The following is a 16,026-nucleotide window of genomic DNA, read 5'->3' as shown; positions in this document are numbered from 1 at the left end:
TGCTTGGTGAGGCGGGAGAGCCAGGATGAGAACGATGCTCTTGCTGAACCGCAAGGAGCTTAGGATCCAGTGGAGCTTAAGATTTTGGTTCCCTGAATACTACCTTGGCATACATACTGGGTTGGCCAAAAAACATCTTATGGAACATCTTACGGAAAAACCCAAACGAACTTTTTGGCCGACCCAATAGCTTACTGATGCTAAAAAGGAAAATGCAGCATGGTGATGTCGCTTTCCATATTGATTCAGCCAGTACCTCTAGATTTGGGCAAATGTTTTTTCATTCTTGTTCTGGAAAATTACTGTTGCTGATACATTTCTAGGTTGACAGTTATTTTCTTTGAGCACTTTGCATACCATGGTCTTCTGGGTGCTGTTGAAAAGTCATCTGTCAGTCTAAATGTCATCCCTTTACAGGTGATATGCCTTTTTTTTCCCTCTGGCTGCTTTTAAGACCTTCTCTTTGTCTTTGGTATTCTACCATTTCATTACAGTGTATGTAGGTGTGTATTTTGTTTTATTTATCCTTCTTGTCATATATTGTACTTCCTAAAATGATTATTTATTTCTTCAGTTCTGGAAAATTCTTAGTCATTGCTTCTTCAAATATTGTTTCTTCTTTCTCCAACTTTTCTCCTTTGGGACTTTGATTAACTGCATGTTAGACCTTCTTATTCCATCCTCTATATCTTTTACTTCTCTTTTATATTTTCTATCTTTTTTTATCCATTTAATGAGTTTCTTTTAATTTTTTTTGAATTTTAGTTTATTTTTTTATACAACAGGTTCTTATTAGTCATCGTGGTACATATATACAGTGGAATATTACTCAGCCATAAAAAGGAGCGAAACTGGGTCATTTGTTGAGACGTATATTTTCTATCTTCTTGTCTCTTTGTGTTTCATCCTTAGTAATCACAATTCCATTTTCTAGTTTATATTTCTTTCCATCTGTGATAAATCTATTACTTAATTCACCTATATTGAGTGTTTTATTTCAGTAATGTTTTCACTTCTAAAAGTTCTGTTTGTTCTTCTTCAAATCTGCTGGATCATTTCTGATAATGTTTCTGTCTGGTCAGTTATTTTCTTAAAACATTTCTTACCTTGTTACTTTCCATTTTGTATCTGGAAATTTCAAACTCTAAAGTCCTTTAAGGTCTAAATTTGTTGTTTTTTCTAACTTTCACTTATGTTTTCTGGTGTGTTTTCTGATATTTGATTATGAGCTCCTTTTTGCTTCATCTCAATCTGTGCCAATCCCGAGAGCCTAGGTTAGGAATATCTCTTCCAAAGAGGACTTACAGTTGCTTCTGCCTGAGCCTGGGAGCATTACCAACCTTCCTCCCTGGGAGGAGCCGATGTTAGCCCCTTCCAGGTTGGCTGTAAGGGTCTCAGTTTCACCTGCCTCACCTTGCCCTATCCCAGGCTTGATCTCTTAATTGATTACCAGTATGGCATTTGTTTTCCAGGCAATCCCACCTTTCATATTTGTTTGCTACTCATTGTTTCTACCTCTGATTTCAGCTCACAGTTTTTATTTTAGTTTGCTGAGATGTGAGAGGGATGGGGTGGGTAGTGGGTGGAGTCCTTAAGATTTTCCTTATATCCTGCAATTCCTACATGCATTAAAAGCCAGGTTTTATCCAGAATCTACTTGTTATTTACTGGGGAGGCCCTTATGAGTAGGTAGCCTGCCATGATGCTGAAGGGAGAAGCCCTCATTCGGTTTAAAGAATCCTGTGTATGGATTCTCTCTGCTGTTACTTTCTGTCTGGATGCCTTTAGGTTTACAGCCCTATGATCTTGTTCCTCAAGAGAGCTGGCAGGCCTTGATACCTAAAGAAAAAAATGAATGAGAAGCACAAGCCAATCTTTGTCTTCGCAGAGAGCATTTCTAGATTTTCTCCTGCTCAAAGAGGCTGTGGCCTGGCTGTCTGGTCCTGTCTCTGACCATTTTCCTTTTCTCCCCTCCTGTGTTGATTAAAGTCTTCACTTTTGTGGCATTTCTGATCCCTTATCTTTGAATAGTGCTTTATAGATCACAACATACTTACACATACACTCTCTTGCCTGATCTACTTTGCACCCACGCCCTCTGGGCAAGGTATCCTTGTCCCCATTTCAGAAGAATACACTGAGGCCCAGAGAGGTCACCTGACTTGCTTAGGGACATAAAGTCTATTCATCAGCAAATTAGGGCCTCCACCCATACTTCCTGGCTCCAGACCCATTGCTTTCCCCCACTAAACCCACTTTCCATGAGTGAGAAAGTAAACGCAATCAATGATTCATTCCTTATCTAATATTTATTGCTCATCCATGATATAACAGGCACTGTTCCAGGCGTGAGGATGCAGCTGAGAACAAATCCCTTGCCCTCATTACAGTCTAGTTTGTGGCAGATAATAAGTAAGCAATGATATCATACCAGAGTGACAACTGCTATGCCAAAAAATAAAACAGAATATGGAGACAGAGTAAATGGGGCTCACAGGGAATATGGGGCTGGATGAATGAAATGAAGGAAGGAGCCAAGGGAAGGACTGGGAGAGAAGCATCCAAGGGGGAAGGAGCAGCACGTACAAAGCCCGAGGCAGGAAGGAACTTGGCAGATTCTAAGAACAACTGAAGGACTCTGTGACTGCAGTGGCCCAGCAAAGGGGGGAATGGTGGCAGATGAGATAGAAGAGTGGGCCGGGGAACATGTTAAGGGAGATCGAAGGGGAAAGTTTGAGGAAAGAAGGAAAGTCTAACCCTCGGAAGTTTGCTTCCCTTTTAAGTAAGAAGAACCTGTGTGTTGATGGGCACCGGGTTTTAACACATCTCCCTCTATTTGCTCGTCTCTTTCACAGGCCTACAGGTTTTCCCAGCTTCCTGAAATGGTCATGGGCTCTCCCCCTCCACCTGTGCCTCCGCGGACTGGCCCAGTGGCTGTCGCTTCTCTCAGGCGGTAACACATTCCTTTCTTTGCCTTATTTGGAATATTTGCAGAGGATTGGGTCCTGTGCGCCCCTCCCTGACAGATTTCCTTCCTGCCCTGCCCCATTCAGGGTGCATCACCTGTACAGACAACCATGTGCCTGGGACACCCCAAGTACCATGAAGGAAGGGAGTGGGGGCCACAGAGGGTTGACCTACTCTCTTACCATTGAAAACTGAAAGTCCTGTAGAACCCACAATTGAAAAAACCCAAGGTCAACTGCCCCATATCTTGACCTTGAACATCTAAAAATTACTCCAACTTGGGCCATCACAACAGCCGCCTCAAGTCTGGGCACCTCCTGCCAGGTGTGTGCACCCAGAAGGCCCTTTGTTATTGAGGGGTAGTGTCTGAGAGGCCGGGGAGCAGCATGTCTAGGCTCCTGCCCTAACTCTTGACTTGCAAGATGGAGAGGATGAAAGCCCACGAACTTGGATAGGTCAGCTGTGAAACATATATTCAGCAATCTCTTTGCTCTGTAATAGTATAAAAAGCACATGTTTTAAATAAAGATAGACAAGAAACAACAGCCAAGAGCCCTGGGGGAGGTTGGAACAGTCATCATGTCCAAGGCCAGGAGAGACACCCATGCCCTGGGGCCTGTACGGGCCACTGCCCTGGCCCTCCTACCATAGCTTCCTCCAACATGCTGATCACACACTATTTGTGGGCCACAGGTCTGAACTTTGTCAAAATGGTGAAAAGAAATGAGTTTTCCTCAGAAACGACCTGCCTTCATTTCCAGCAGTTTAGGATGCCGAGCTGTGTGTAGACACCACCCTTTGACCCCAGTCAAGCTTAGGGTGGGATGGGAAGCAGCAGACCAGGGTTCCACCCTAACCTGCCAGTAACGCGCTGTGGAACTCCAGGCACATTGCCTCACCTGTCTGGCTCCTGTTTCCTTATCTGTAAAATGAGGGCACTGACCTAAATGATCTCAAAGGCTCTGGGAGTCCTCAAAGGTGGCCGAGCGTACAGAGCAGAAGCCAGGGATTTTCCTAGGATGGTTTTCTAAAGGAGTAGCAGATGCCTGGAAACAGCCTGTGGGAAGCCAGGGCTGTGGGGGTGAGCAAATGGGAGAAGGAGGGATGGAGAAAGGAAGGGAGACCCTATACTACTGAGCCCCCAGCAACCCACCCTGATGTGTAGTTTAATCCTCACAGCCTGTGTCTGACCCTCCCTGGGGAATAGTTGCTCCTGAGGGTTCTGGATTGGAGGAGCTTTTCAATCAGTCCTTTGAGCTATGTTTGCTGAAGGCCAGCACCTATTTCTTTTTTTTTTTTTTGCGGGTTCGTGGGCTTCTCATTGTTGTGGCCTCTCCCGTTGCGGAGCACGGGCTCCGGACGCGCAGGCTCAGCGGCCATGGCTCACGGGCCCAGCCGCTCCGCGGCACGTGGGATCTGCCCGGACTGGGGCACGAACCCGTGTCCCCTGCATCGGCAGGCGGACTCCCAACCACTGCGCCACCAGGGAAGCCCCAGCACCTATTTCTTATTTCTTCTCTCAACCACCAGTCTCCTCTCATGTCCTGCACCGTCTGCCATCCTTGCCAAATACGAGGAGGTCACTGCCCTCCTTACGAACCCAGAGGGTTAGACCAGGGAAGAACCTTTGAGATGGAGTCATCCTCCCCTTTCATTTTACAGATGAGGAGCTGGGGCTCAGCGAGGAGGCAGCCGGAACCCAGGCTCCCGATGCGCCTCTATTCTGCTCTTACTGTGACAGCCTGCCTCTGCTTAGAGGGTGGCCCTGTGGGCTGGCAGCCTTTGCCTCCCTGCACTCTAATTTTAGGAGAGCCCGAAGTGCCTCTACCAAAGGGAAGGCAGAGCCTGGCTACAGCACCCTTTATACTAGGGGGAGAGGCCCGTGCCCTCACCCCAGCCCCCTCTTCCCTACATGGCTTTCTGAGCTATAAGTGGAGAGAGGTGTTAAATGCGCCAGATTCTCTGCTTGCCTGTGGAACTTAAAAAAAAAAAAAAGTGTTCTTTCATTCATAATGCCCAGAAAGTACTAGGCTCCTGCTTCCGGGAGCAGCCCGAGCTTCCCAGAGCCTAGGGCTTCTTGCTTCCTGCCAGTAGCAGCAGGGAACGCAGTCCCCGCAGCCCTCCAGGGTCTCGGTCCTGGTGTCAGGAGGGGGAGTGGCGGCGCACTCCAGACGGAGCCTTCCCATTGGCTGCCGATGATGTCATCACCTGCTAGGTCGACCATCCCCAGCTAAGACCCAGCGCTAATTCTTGGCTCATTTTTATGTGGAAATTAAGTGTTCTACTCCCCAGAGACATGAGAGTCACCCTCAGGGGAGCACTGACCTTGAATATCTAAAAATGACTCCAGCTCGGGCCACCGCGACGGCTGCTCCAGGCCTGGGCGTGTAGGCCCCCTTTGTTATTCGGGGGCAAACCCAGGCCTGAGGACCCCGCCGTCCTGGGGCTTGGAGGCCGAAGCCATCCTCCGCCGTGATCTGCCCCGGGAGCCCCGCCTTGCCCGGCCGGCCGCGGTCCTGGGAGGCGGCTAAGGCGGCCCCTTTCCTCCCCGCAGGTCCACCTCGGATATTGGGAGCAAGACCAGGATGGCCGAGTCCGCGGGGCCTGAGCCCGCCCAGCTGCACGACAGCGCCTCCTTCGCGCAGGTGTCCCGAGGCCCTGTGTCTGTGGCGCAGTTGGATCAGTCGGCTTTAAATTACTCAGGTGGGCAAGAGGAGAAAGGCCTGGAAGAAGCCCGCGCCCCGCACCAGCCCCCGTGCTGTGCACTTTGTCTTCCCCGCTCTCCACCTTCTACCCGCCACCGTCAGGAATCAAAGCAATTGTATTTCTGGATCCCCTCTGGACTTCAGTAGCCCTGGCTAGAAGAGCTACTGCTTTTATTTCTTAAAAAGATCTGAACTCTGACAAAATATTAAGATAGGTTACGGTCAGGGTGGATGTTCACATTTTGCCAGACTTAAGGCCTTTTAAAAATTTATTATATATATCTTTAAAGCATTCCAGATACAACTATCCACTCCCAACTCATTCCCCTTCTCCCCAGAGGTAATCACAGTCTCTAAGTCATGGGCTTTCACTCCATATGTATCTCTATACAATGGTATATGTTAATGCTTTGTATATTTTAAATTTACATAAGTGATGTTAAGCTATACCTTTCCTTTTGCACTTTGTTTTCTTGGTTTAACATTGTTTTCAGGAGTTCTCCAGGCTGTTACACACATGTTGATCTAGTTCACTTGTTCACACTGCCATATGGTATTCCATTATGTGACATGCCACCATTTATCCTATCCCCTAGTGAGAGACATATTGGTTGTTTCCAGTTTTTTGCTATTACAAACAATGTCAATGAACACAGAGGTTTGAACATGCCGTAATGGGTTTTTTCATTTATCCAAACCACACCTTTTAGACTAAAACTGCAAACACCCGGTTGTCAACACTTACTAAAGCATACTGTGTCCAGAAATGCCACCAGTGAAATCTATTCCTTTTGGTTCCTCTTCTTGGCTTTTGAAAAATACCCAACCTCCTGGGAGGAAAACACCTGGCACCCCAGCAGGTCAGGGGTGTTGGGATGGGGATGGGGGAGTTGGTGAGGGCTCGGCAAGGATTGTGAGCCATCACTTCTCTAGAAAGCTGGGTCTGAGTCCCAGCAGGTGATGCCTCCACTACTGTCTGGACAGGTGAGCAGGGCTGGGGCTGCAGGTGGAGATGTGATGCCTTCCCATCAGCCCTTCCCCCAAGGCCAGAGTCCTCCTATTTCCGAGCTTCCCCCAGCTTGTGCATATGTCAGCCCAGTGGGCGAGGTGCCGGCCTAATCTCGCCCGTACATCTCCTCCATGCCAGGTAATACGGTGCCGGCAGTGTTCGCCATTCCAGCTGCCAGCAGACCCGGCTTCACCGGCTACTTCATCCCGACGCCTCCCTCGTCCTACAGGAACCAGGCCTGGATGTCTTATGCAGGAGAGAATGAGCTCCCGAGCCAGTGGGCTGATTCGGTGAGACCCTCGCTGATTCCCTCACAACTTTACCTGCTTGACACCCTACAGGGAGAAAAGGGATGTGAGGCTGAGAATGAGTGTTTTGTTATCTCAGGCCCCCTTCCACCAACCAGGTGGCTAAAATCAGCTATTAGAGGAGACAGTGCCGGGGAGGGGAGTGTGATGTCCTTTGACACAGGAGCCTTCAGTCAGATTCCACCTCTTTCCAGAGGGCACCCTTAATCAAATACAGTTTTATAATAACTACCATTTTTTAAGTATTTTCTGTGTGCCAGGCACTATATTAGATGTTCTATTTATGTTATCTTATTTCATCTTCACGAGACCTGTCATGTAGGTATTATTTCCCTGATGTGTTCAGCAGTCAAACCTGCATCTTTCTGGCTCCAAAGCCTTTACTAAATTTGTTCCTTTCAGCTTTGAAATCCTGTGAAAAGTTTAGATGCAATACCAGAAAATGAAGTATTAGAAACCCGAGACTGAATTACTTTGCATGTAGATCTAAAGCTATCTGCCTGTCTTCCAGCTGAAGACTGTCTTTTCACGGTCAGCTGGTTTCTTCCTTCATTATACTAGTAGGAGTTTATGGCACAGTGGACCTGGCCCAGCCTGGACCAAAGAGGGGCAGCAACCAGATGAACCTGGATATTCACACCCAAACCTGCCTCTGAGCCACCTGTCAAGCACTGCCAAGTGAAAAACAAAAACCAAGCAAACAAAAATAGCACAGTCATGGCCTCTAGAATGAGTTGCTCCACTCCCTGTGTGAGATCATCCATCATGGATGAGAAAGGCAGGCTGTTTCCTAGGGCCCCGTGGTGCTCTATGTCATTTTAGGGTTTGGTCTCAGCATTTGAAATACATCCTAGATTTAGGAAACACATTGACACCTGTGTCATCTTTTCTCTCTGTCCAAACCCCTGGGGTCCATACTTTCTACCCCTACAGGTTCAATTCAACCTCAGTGTTGGTGTCTCTTCTTATTGTAGTGATGCCACATTTAAACAACATCATCAGGGTAAAACTACCCTACGTGTATTAATTTTCCTAATAAAGCTATTCCTTTAATTTCCAAAACATTAAAAAATATATGCCACCCTGAATTTTTAAATTCTGGAATGAATTACATCCTTCTCCCCTCCTTCTTTAAAAGAAAAACATAATTTAATTTGTCTTTAACAAATGATTCAGTGTCATTATTCTGGCTCACTGTACTAAAATGACATTTGTCAGATGGGCTCTGACGGTGTGTAGCATTATTGCCCCTATGTCAGACATCTCTAAACTATTATAATTTTTGGAATTATTATAAGGCTTAGTATGTTTTTTCTTTCTCTGACCTTGCTCCCAGCTCACACCTTGCTCAATTTCCCCACTTTCAGATATATACTCATCTTTAAATATGCTTTTCCTAATGCTCTGTTATCTGCAAATGAGGCATGTCTGAGCTCATTAGAGTTGTTTGTAGAGCTGGAGTAAATAGTCTCTGAGAGAGTAACTGGAGGGATTCCCTACTGTTCAGTCTACAAATCTAAATGCGGGAGTGTATGGCATCTCTGTTGGTTGTTTGTGGGCCTTTTTTGCTTCCTTTGTCATGCTCAGCTCTTCTAAACAGCTGAACTCACTGGGTGTGAGTTGGTCAGTTCAGAGGTTATTCACCTCCATAATGCCACTTGCAATCTAAACATAATGTGTACTTTTCAGAAAGTAGTTGATACTTGTGCTAATTAGGCAGTAGACCTGCAGCTTTGTCAGCTCACCCTCTGCATGCAGGGTGCACTGGGTGCTTTGCAGGAGTCAGCAGAAGTATTTACAAAACTTGTCCCTTGCCTTCAAGATACTTACAGATAATACTTAGCCAGGCTTATGGTGACATCCAGATACCTTTGGGTTCATGTTGCCTTAAAGATGAAGGAAAAGGAGCCCAGCAAATCGAAACTTAATCTTTTGGACATGATGACTTGATCACCACGCCACCCCCCATTGTGAGGGAGTGCTAGTTTCCTATTAGTTGTTTTTAAGAGGAAAGTGATTGCTGCAGCCTAAATGGGTCTTTCCTGGAGCCCCATTACCACCTTCAGGTAAGCAGGGTTGCGTGCCCATACGTGGAGCACGGAAGCCAGGAACCAAGCTGGGAGGTCAGGTGCTTTATTGCATTTGAAATTCAGCACAGGAGGCTCAGAGGGACCAGATGTGGGCTTGAGAAAGATACTCCAGTGGGGAAAATGTTCACCCTCCACATCCATGTGAGAAGAAAAAAGCCCCCACCATCATTTGGATGTCTGACCCTCCTGATCCCAGGTATCCAGATATAAGGAGCTAGCTTGTATAAAATCACCTGGACCTGGCTTGAAAAATAGGTTTCATCCTTGGTGCTGGATGGAGAGGGATTTGAGAGGGGGTTCCCAGGCTCATCAGGAAAGTGTGCTGTGATCAATAGGTGATGCCTGCCACAGGCACTGGCTAGGGAAGGAGTGGTGTTTGCCAGCCCTGGATTTTGGCCCGCAAGGTGTGGTGGCTCCCGCCTGCCTCTACTGTAAGGGAGGAAGAGTGTGTCATCTCCTCATCTTCCATGCTTCTGAGTATTACCCTGAGGCCACTCCAGTGGCGTCAGGTGTCCCTGGTCTGTCCCAGACACAAGCACCAAGTTGCTTAATGCTGCAGAACTGGGAGGTCTCAAGAGTTGGACACTGACCCTCAGCTCCAGCTGAACTTGAAATGCAGGGAAAGGGGACATGGCAGCTTCCTTCACAAACATACGGCACCAGCTGGTCATCCTTCGGTGATTTTCAAATTGTGCCGCTCAGAACCCCAGGTCTGAGACACTCCCTACTGTGTACCGTGCACAGTTCTGGGCACTGGTGCACAGGGATAAGTAGGTGAGACACAGTTCTGCCTTCACAGTCGATGCCTGAGACAGGCGATGATATTGTGAGTGATGACTGTTACGCTAGACAAAGTGCATGGAAGGACCTTACAGGGAGCCCTCAGCTAATAGAGGACTGGGGAAGGTCTCCCGGAAGAAAGGGAGTTTGAGCTGAGACCTGACAGGCAAGTCCCGTGTCCTGGCCTTGGCTCTCTGTTAGCCCCCAGTCACCTGTGCGTTCCCAGCTGTGTGGCCCAAGGGCTCGGACAGTCTGGCTCTGATTTTCCTCTGAGATGCAAGTGAAATATATTTGCTACTTTGTCTTCCTTTACCAGGTCTTGTAGGGGAATTAAAGCCCCAAACTTTGGGACATCCATCCCATCACTTCTTCCCTCACTCGGGTCCTTCCCGACTCTTACCTGATCCATTGAGGTAGCCTCAGAACTTATCTCCTCTCCACCTCCAGTGGGTCCACCTCCAGAGTGTCCTTCCTAAAATACAGACCTTTCCCCTGCCTGACACCCGTTGGTGGCTCCCAGGCCAGACCTTCTCCGGAGGGGTTTTCAGAACCTCTGGCAGGGACTGGGAGAGGCCTGCTTTCCTACTACACCTTTGCCCATACAAAATTCTGAATCCTCACCCAACCCCTCCACTCCATCCTCACCAGCGCCCAGACATCTCTGTAAGGAATGGAAACACGCTCAACTCCTTAGAAGTGTACCATAGAAAACTTTACTCTGTAGCCTGGCGTTCAGCAGCTTTTTGATCTGGCCCTGACTGCCTGTCTTCCTGAGCTCCCCTCATACCCCACATACCCTCTCTGGTCAGACCAAATCACTGAACCTCCCTGGGTGCCCCTTCCTCTGTGTACCTCCAGGCCTCTGCATTGCTTTTCCCTCTGCCTGGAATGCCCCTCCCACCTTGTCTTCTGAAAAACAGCCTCTTCATCTTCCAGACTCAGCTAAGCTGCTTCTCCCAGAAAGCTGCCTGACTCCTTACATGTGTCCCATTCACGGTAGCACCCCATACCTACGTCATCCATGGGCATTTATCTTGCGGTGTTGCAGTTAACACTATGGGATATAAAGGCCTTTTGTGGATTACCGTGGAACAGCATCCCCTTTTATGGCACTGTTTCTGTGGGAAAGTTGATCCTGAATTCCGGATCATTGCCCTGTCCTTATTACTATACGTGTCCATATATTAAAGCATAGAACTGTGTATCTTCCACTTTTAATGAAAAGAGAAATTTTTTTCAAGAAACCAAGATCATATTCCAGATCCAAGACAATATAGTGCAGTGACTAACTCCCAGCCTGGAGCTGCGTCTCTCAGTGGCTTGTTAGCTGTGGCACCTTCGACTGAGGCACTGTTTGCTTCAGTTTCCTCTTCTATAAAATAAGGGTAACAATAACTACCTCCTAGGTTGTTGTTTTGAGAATTAATTGAGACCACGATTGGAAAGCCCTTAGCACAGTGTTCATTAAGTGTTAGCTATTATCATCAGTGATAAATCCCTGAGTCCGTTTTTTATAAAAATATATAATTAAAGTCTATTTAATTTTTTAAACATCTTTATTGGAGTATAATTGCTTAACAATGTTGTGTTAGTTTCTGCTGTATAACAAAGTGAATCAGCTATACGGATATGTATATATCCCCCTATCCCCATATCCCCTCCCTCTTGCATCTCCCTCCCACCCTCCCTATCTCACTCCTCTAGGTGGTCACAAAACACCAAGCTGATCTCCCTGTGCTATGCTGCTGCTTCCCACTAGCTATCTATTTTACATTTGGTAGTGTATATATGTCAATGCTACACTCTTACTTCATCCCAGCTTACCCTTCCCCCTCCCTGTGTCCTCAAGTCCATTCTCTATGTCTGCATCTTTATTCCTGCCCTACCACTAGGTTCATCAGTACCGTTTTTTTACATTCCATATATATGCATTAGCATACAGTATTTGTTTTTCTCTTTCTGACTTACTTCACTCTGTATGACAGACTCTAGGTCCATCTACCTCACTACAAATAACTCAGTTTTGTTTCTTTTTGTGGCTGAGTAATATTCCATTGTATATATGTGCCACATCTTCTTTATCCATTCATCTGATGATGGACACTTAGGTTGCTTCCATGTCCTGGCTATTGTAAATAGTGCTGCAGTGAACATTGTGGTACCATGTCTCTTATTGAATTATGGTTTTCTCAGGTTATATGCCCAGTAGTGGGATTGCTGGGTCGTATGGTAGTTCTATTTTTAGTTTTTTAAGGAACCTCCAAACTGTTCTTCATAGTGGCTGTATCAATTTACATTCCCACCAGCAGTGCAAGAGGGTTCCCTTTTCTCCACACCCTCTCCAGCATTTATTGTTTGTAGATTTTTTTGATGATGCATTCTGACCAGTGTGAGGTGATACCTCATTGTGGTTTTGATTTGCATTTCTCTAATGATTAATGATGTTGAGCATCCTTTCATGTGTTTGTTGGCAATCTGTATGTTTTCTTTGGCAAAATGTCTATTTAGGTCTTCTGCCCATTTTTGGATTGGGTTGTTTGTTTTTTTGATATTGAGCTGCATGAGCTGCTTGTATATTTTGGAGATTAATCCTTTGTCAGTTGCTTCGTTTGCAAATATTTTCTCCTATTCTGAAGTTTGTCTTTTTGTCTTGTTTATGGTTTCCTTTGCTGTGCAAAAGCTTTTAAGTTTTATTATGTCCCATTTGTTTATTTTTGTTTTTATTTCCATTTCTCTAGGAGGTGGGTCAAAAAGGATCTTGCTGTGATTTATGTCATGGAGTGCTCTGCCTATGTTTTCCCTCTGAGAGTTTTATACTGTCTGGCCTTACATTTAGGTCTTTAATCCATTTTGAGGTTTTTTTTTTGTATGGTGTTAGGGAGTGTTCTAATTTCATTCATTTACATGTAGCTGTCCAGTTTTCCCAGCACCACTTATTGAAGAGGCTGTCTTTGAACAGGCTATCCTGTTCCATTGAGCTATATTTCTGTTTTTGTGCCAGTACCATACTGTGTTGATTACTGTAGCTTTGTAGTATAGTCTGAAGCCAAGGAGCCTGATCCTCCAGCTCCGATTTTCTCTCTCAAGATTGCTTTGGCTATTCAGGATCTTTTGTGTATCCATACAAATTGTGAAGTTTTTTATTCTAGTTCCGTGAAAAATGGCCTTGGTGGTTTGATGGGGATTGCATTGAATCTGTAGATTGCTTTGGGTAGTATAGTCATTTTCACAATGTTGATTCTTCCAATCCAAGAACATGGTATATCTCTCCATCTGTTTGTATCATCTTTAATTTCTTTCATCAGTGTCTTATAGTTTTCTGCATACAGGTCTTTTGTCTCCTTAGGTAGGTTTCTTCCTAGGTATTTTATTCTTTTTGTTGCAGTGGTAAATGGAAGTGTTTCCTTAATTTCTCTTTCAGATTTTTCGTCATTAGTGTATAGGAATGCAAGAGATTTCTATGCATTAATTTTGTATCCTTCTACTTTACCAAATTCATTGACTAGCTCTAGTAGTTTTCTGGTAATGTCTTTAGGATTCTCTATGTATAGTATCATGTCATCTGCAAACAGTGATAGTTTTACTTCTTCTTTTCCGATTTGGATTCCTTTTATTTCTTTTTCTTCTCTGATTGTTGTGGCTAAAACTTCCAAAACTATGTTGAATAGTAGTGGTGAGAGTGGACAACCTTGTCTTGTTCCTGATCTTAGAGGAAATGCTTTCAGTTTTTCACCATTGAGAATGATGTTGGCTGTGGGTTTGTCATATATAGCCTTTGTTATGTTGAGGTAAGTTCCCTCTATGCCTACTTTCTGGAGGGTTTTTATCATAAATGGGTGTTGAATTTTGTTGAAAGCTTTTTCTGCATCTATTGATATGATCATATGGTTTTTCTCCTTCAATTTGTTAATATGGTTTATCACATTGATTGATTTGCATATATTGAAGAATCCTTGCACTCCAGGGATAAACCCCACTTGATCACGGTGTATGTCCTTTTAATGTGCTGTTGGATTCTGTTTGCTAGTATTTTGTTTAGGAGTTTTTGCATCTATGTTCATCAGTGATATTGGCCTGTAGTTTTCTTTTTTTGTGACATCTTCATCTGGTTTTGGTATCAGGGTGATGGTGCCTCATAGAATGAGTTTGGGAGTATTCCGCCCTCTGCTATATTTTGGAAGAGTTTGAGAAGGATAGGTGTTAGCTCTTCTCTAAATTTGTGATAGAATTCATCTATGAAGCCATCTGGTTCTGGGCTTTTGTTTGTTGGAAGATTTTTAATCACAGTTTCAATCTCAGTGCTTGTGATTGGTCTGTTCATATTTTCTATTTCTTCCTGGTTCAGTCTCCGAAGGTTGTACTTTTCTAAGAATTTGTCCATTTCTTCCAGGTTGTCCATTTTATAGGCATATAGCTGCTTGTAGGAATCTCTCATGATCCTTTGTATTTCTGCAGTGTCAGTTGTTACTTCTCATTTTTCATTTGTAATTCTGATGATTTTAGCCTTCTCCCTTTTTTCTTGATCAGTCTGGCTAATGGTTTATCAATTTTGTTTATATTCTCAAAGAACCAGCGTTTAGTTTTATTGATCTTTGCTATCGTTTCCTTAATTTCTTTTTCATTTCTTTCTGATCTGATCTTTATGACTTGTTTCCTTCTGCTAACTTTGGGGTATTTTTGTTCTTCTTTCTCTAATTGCTTTAGGTGTAAGTTTAGGTTGTTTATTTGAGATTTTTCTTGTTTCTTGAGGTAGGATTGTATTTCTATAAATTTCGCTCTCAGACCTGCTTTTGCTGCATCCCATAGGTTTTGGATCATCGTGTTTTCATTGTCATTTGTTTCTAGGTATTTTTTGATTTCCTCTTTGATTTCTTCAGTGATCTCTTGGATATTTAGTAGCATATTGTTTAGCCTCCATGTGTTTTTACTTTTTACAGTTTTTTTCCTGTAATTGATATCTAGTCTCATAATGTTGTGGTTGGAAAAGATACTTGATACAATATCAATTTACTTAAATTTACCAAGGCTTGATTTGTGACCCAGGATCTGATCTGTCCTGGAGAATGTTCCATGAGCACTTGAGAATAAATTTTATTCTGTTGTTTTTGGGTGGAATGTCCTATAAATATCAATTAAGTCCACCCTGTTTAATGTGTCATTTAAAGCTTGTGTTTCCTTATTTACTTTTTGGATGATCTGTCCAGTGGTGAAAGTGGGGTGTTAAAGTCCCCTACTATTATTTTGTTACTGTCAGTTTCTCCTTTTATGGCTGTTAGCATTTGCCTTATGTATTGAGGTGCTCCTATGTTGCATGCATAAATAAATATTTACAATTGTTATATCTTCTTCTTGGATTGATCCCTTGATCATTATATAGTGTCCTTCTTTGTCTCTTGTAATAGTCTTTATTTTAAAGTCTATTTTGTCTTATATGAGAATTGCTACTCCAGCTCTCTTTTGATTTCCATTTGCATGGAATATCTTTTTCCATCTCCTCACTTTCAGTCTGTTTGTGTCCCTAGGTCTGAAGTGGGCCTCTTGTAGACAGCATATATACAGGTCTTGTTTTTGTATCCACTCAGCCAGTCTGTGTCTTTTGGTTGGAGCATTTAATCCATTTACATTTAAGGTAGTTGTCGATATGTATGTTCCTATTACCATTTTATGAATTAATTTGGGTTTGTTATTGTAGGTCTTTTCCTTCTCTTGTGTTTCCTGCCTAGAGAAGTTCCTTTAGCATCTGTTGTAGAGCTGGTTTGGTGGTGCTGAATTCTCTTAGCTTTTGCTTGTCTGTAAAACTTTTAATTTCTCTGTCGATTCTGAATGAGATCCTTGCTGGGTAGAGTAGTCTTGGTTGTAGGTTTTTCCCTTTCATCACTTTAAATATGTCCTGCCACTCCCTTCTGGCTTGCAGAGTTTCTGCTGAAAGATCAGCTGTTAACCTTATGGGGATTCCCTTGTATGTTATTTGTTGTTTTTCCCTTGCTGCTTTTAATATTTGTTCTTTGTATTTAATTTTTGATAGTTTGATTAATATGTGTTTTGGCATGTTTCTCCTTGGATTTATCCTGTATGGGACTCTCTGTGTTTCCTGGACTTGATTGACTATTTCCTTTCCCATGTTAGGGAAGTTTTCAACTGTAATCTCGTCAAGTATTTTCTCAGTC

General features: G+C 44.1%; 1 protein-coding gene across 3 annotated transcripts in view; it reads left to right on the top strand.

The window, feature by feature from the left end:
• Nucleotides 1-16,026, top strand: part of KIAA1549L (KIAA1549 like) — a 282,463-nt gene that overhangs the window by 259,276 nt on the left and 7,161 nt on the right. For all 3 annotated transcript variants that reach the window (XM_060303369.1, XM_060303368.1, XM_030864767.2), the window contains 3 exons: nucleotides 2,856-2,953; nucleotides 5,522-5,670; nucleotides 6,820-6,971. In XM_060303369.1, coding sequence (XP_060159352.1) covers nucleotides 2,856-2,953; nucleotides 5,522-5,670; nucleotides 6,820-6,971 — 399 coding nt within the window. The remainder of the gene's footprint in view (nucleotides 1-2,855; nucleotides 2,954-5,521; nucleotides 5,671-6,819; nucleotides 6,972-16,026) is intronic.

The sequence above is a fragment of the Globicephala melas genome, chromosome 8, assembly GCF_963455315.2.
Source record: "Globicephala melas chromosome 8, mGloMel1.2, whole genome shotgun sequence".
Lineage (NCBI taxonomy): Eukaryota > Metazoa > Chordata > Mammalia > Artiodactyla > Delphinidae > Globicephala > Globicephala melas.
This window is presented reverse-complemented; position numbering and strand designations above follow the sequence as displayed.